The sequence below is a fragment of the Austrofundulus limnaeus genome, unplaced genomic scaffold, assembly GCF_001266775.1.
Source record: "Austrofundulus limnaeus strain Quisiro unplaced genomic scaffold, Austrofundulus_limnaeus-1.0 Scaffold146, whole genome shotgun sequence".
Taxonomy (NCBI): Eukaryota; Metazoa; Chordata; class Actinopteri; order Cyprinodontiformes; family Rivulidae; genus Austrofundulus; species Austrofundulus limnaeus.
This window is the reverse complement of record NW_013952548.1, coordinates 457,402-459,903: the sequence shown is the minus strand read 5'-3', so window position 1 is coordinate 459,903 and position 2,502 is coordinate 457,402. Positions and strand designations below refer to the sequence as shown.

At 35.4% G+C, this 2,502-nt stretch overlaps 1 protein-coding gene across 1 annotated transcript in view; it reads left to right on the top strand.

The window, feature by feature from the left end:
• The window catches only part of lrp1bb (low density lipoprotein receptor-related protein 1Bb), a gene marked incomplete in the record, with an annotated part of 232,866 nt that overhangs the window by 177,407 nt on the left and 52,957 nt on the right, over positions 1 to 2,502 (top strand). Inside the window, 2 exon segments of the mRNA XM_014016494.1 lie at positions 1,294 to 1,400; positions 1,561 to 1,693. Coding sequence (XP_013871948.1) covers positions 1,294 to 1,400; positions 1,561 to 1,693 — 240 coding nt within the window.

The following is a 2,502-nucleotide window of genomic DNA, read 5'->3' as shown; positions in this document are numbered from 1 at the left end:
TAAAAATGCATTTTTATCCCTTTATTTTGTTTGGAGAATCCATTTTAAACTCACATCAACTATTTTTGTACACTTAAAATAACAAGTTAAACAAAATGTTAGACAATAAAATGAAGCAAAAAAGGCATCAAAACTAGAAAAATGATGTCAAAACAGAAAAGGAGGGGATAAAAAGCTCAGTTTTGTTATGACTGAATATGGTTTTAAAGGGAATTTATAACAGAGCTAAAATATTCTTAAATAAATCAAACAGTTTGCTGAAAATAAAATTGAGTCAATAAAGCAAAACAACAACAACAGCAGAACAGTAAACAAATTTGCAGAACAGTAGCTTAAAACAAAAAACAGAAAAACAGAAACTAAAAACTAAAAGTAGAGAAAGCTTAGCTTATTTACCAAAGGTTAGCTAAAAGTAGCAAAAGGTAGCTAAAACTTGCTTATAGGCTACTGTGCTAAATATCAACACTCTGCTAAACCTCAGTTTACATTAACGACTCTCTCTTGTTTGTACTTGTACTGATCCACTAAATGTTTAAATAAAAAAATATACCGTACCTAAATAAGTGCGTTTTAACAACTGAGAAAAGTATATACATATACAGTATACAGTATATATACAGTATATAAAGACTGCGAAGGCTGAAAAATCTTGAAGTCTGTATGAAATTGGAGGTAGTTTGAGGATAAATTTTTTTTATTCTTTTTAAGATGAAAATAGGGGGGGTCGTATTATACATGAGATCGTATTATACACGAATAAATACAATAACTACTTCACATGTTTTCTAAATGGATGGTGTAGGATGCTTTAAAGTAATCATTCTAAGTAACTGGTGCTTAAAACAGTACGTTTAAAAGAAAATATTTTTAAAAAAAAGTTTTAGCATGCCACACAACGTTTCTATGTAAATTGGTCAGTTTGATTTCTGTGAATATAAAACCAAATCTTGCGAGAAAAGGTCAACAGAATGAAAAGGTCACAGACGTTTTTAGAAACACATCTGAATATCATCATGTTAGTTTCAGACTTTGAAAATAAAAATGATCTGCAGTACAATTTCAGAGAAATAGAAATGGCGTGATCATGAAGAAGAAAAACTAAAAACTTCAAGCAATCACATTCTGCAGCAGGAAGCGTGCAAAACGAATAGTTCATTTTGAATTCAAGAGTGGCACGTGCGTTTTATGTTGAAGTGCCACTTGCTACGTCAGCATGACATCAGAAGCCTTTTACTTGTTTAGAGAACAAGAAAGGGAAAAGGTCACATGTTTTTGTTATGTTTCCTTTTCCAGTTGTCCCCTCTTGCTCTGTGAATGAATATGTGTGTGCCAGTGGGGGGTGTGTGTCAGCCAGCCTGCGCTGTGACGGACATGACAACTGTCTAGATGGTTCAGACGAGGTCAGTGCAACTTTTCATGTTTCAAACAAACAGCAATAAATGATGTAGGGAGGCGTCTTTCAAATGGCCACAGTTTTGTCAGGGAGCTAGTTCACAGATCAAAGATCAGCATGTTAAACAACACTGTTTTGTTTTCCCTTAATTATGTTTTTGGGGACAGGTTGGCTGTGTGAAGGAGTGCAGAGAGGATGAGTTTCTGTGTCTGAATCGTGCACACTGTATCCCCCGGCGCTGGCGTTGTGACGATGTGTTCGACTGCATGGATCACAGTGACGAAGACAACTGCAACCATGGTGGGACAGTGTGACATCATAATATAACTGCTTTTATTTAGTGCTTTAATGTCTAAAAGTGTAGGATCGTGATATTTATTCCATGTGATGCATAAACTAAAATGTAGTGTAGCATTTAAAGGGATGCATAATCCAAATTTTTAGCTGTTAAATGCATTTTGTTGTGTACTTGGAGTCTTTAGTAGTACAGAAATGTTGAATTTACTTTCTCCTGATCCTGCAAAGATATCTTTATATTCTGTTTGGGTCATATTTGTCAGCCTGGCATTTTCTGAGTCTATTAAATTATCTGTGAAGGAATTGCCAAATAAGGTCTGGACTTACCAAATACAATTAATTCTCCTCTGCCTCTGGGTCAGACTCTGGCTTCAACATGTAAGGCTGGATGGACAAGTCTTTGGTTGTTGACATATTTTAATTAAATTGTAAATAAAATGTCTTTCCACTGCTAGAAAGCCAGAGGGGGGCGGGGCTTGAAGCGTCTTAAAGGAACAGTATCAAAACCTGCTTCTTTAAGATGCAAAAATCAGAAAAGTGGTGAAAGAGGGGCTGGTGAAGGTATAATAATGAGGAATTCAGACCAAAGCATTGGAGTTCCACTTTATAAAGACCCCAACTGAATGATTTAAAAGAAGGAGTCAAAAGCATCAGTGGTGGGCAGCGCTAATCCAAAATTTAGCCCCGCAATTTCTAAAGCACTTATGTAAATATTTAGGTATGCAACTTCAAAAGCGTTTATGCCATACCTTCCGCTGTTCAAGATAATGATGACTGGTAGATAATTAGTTATTAGCGGTACTGCATTTTAA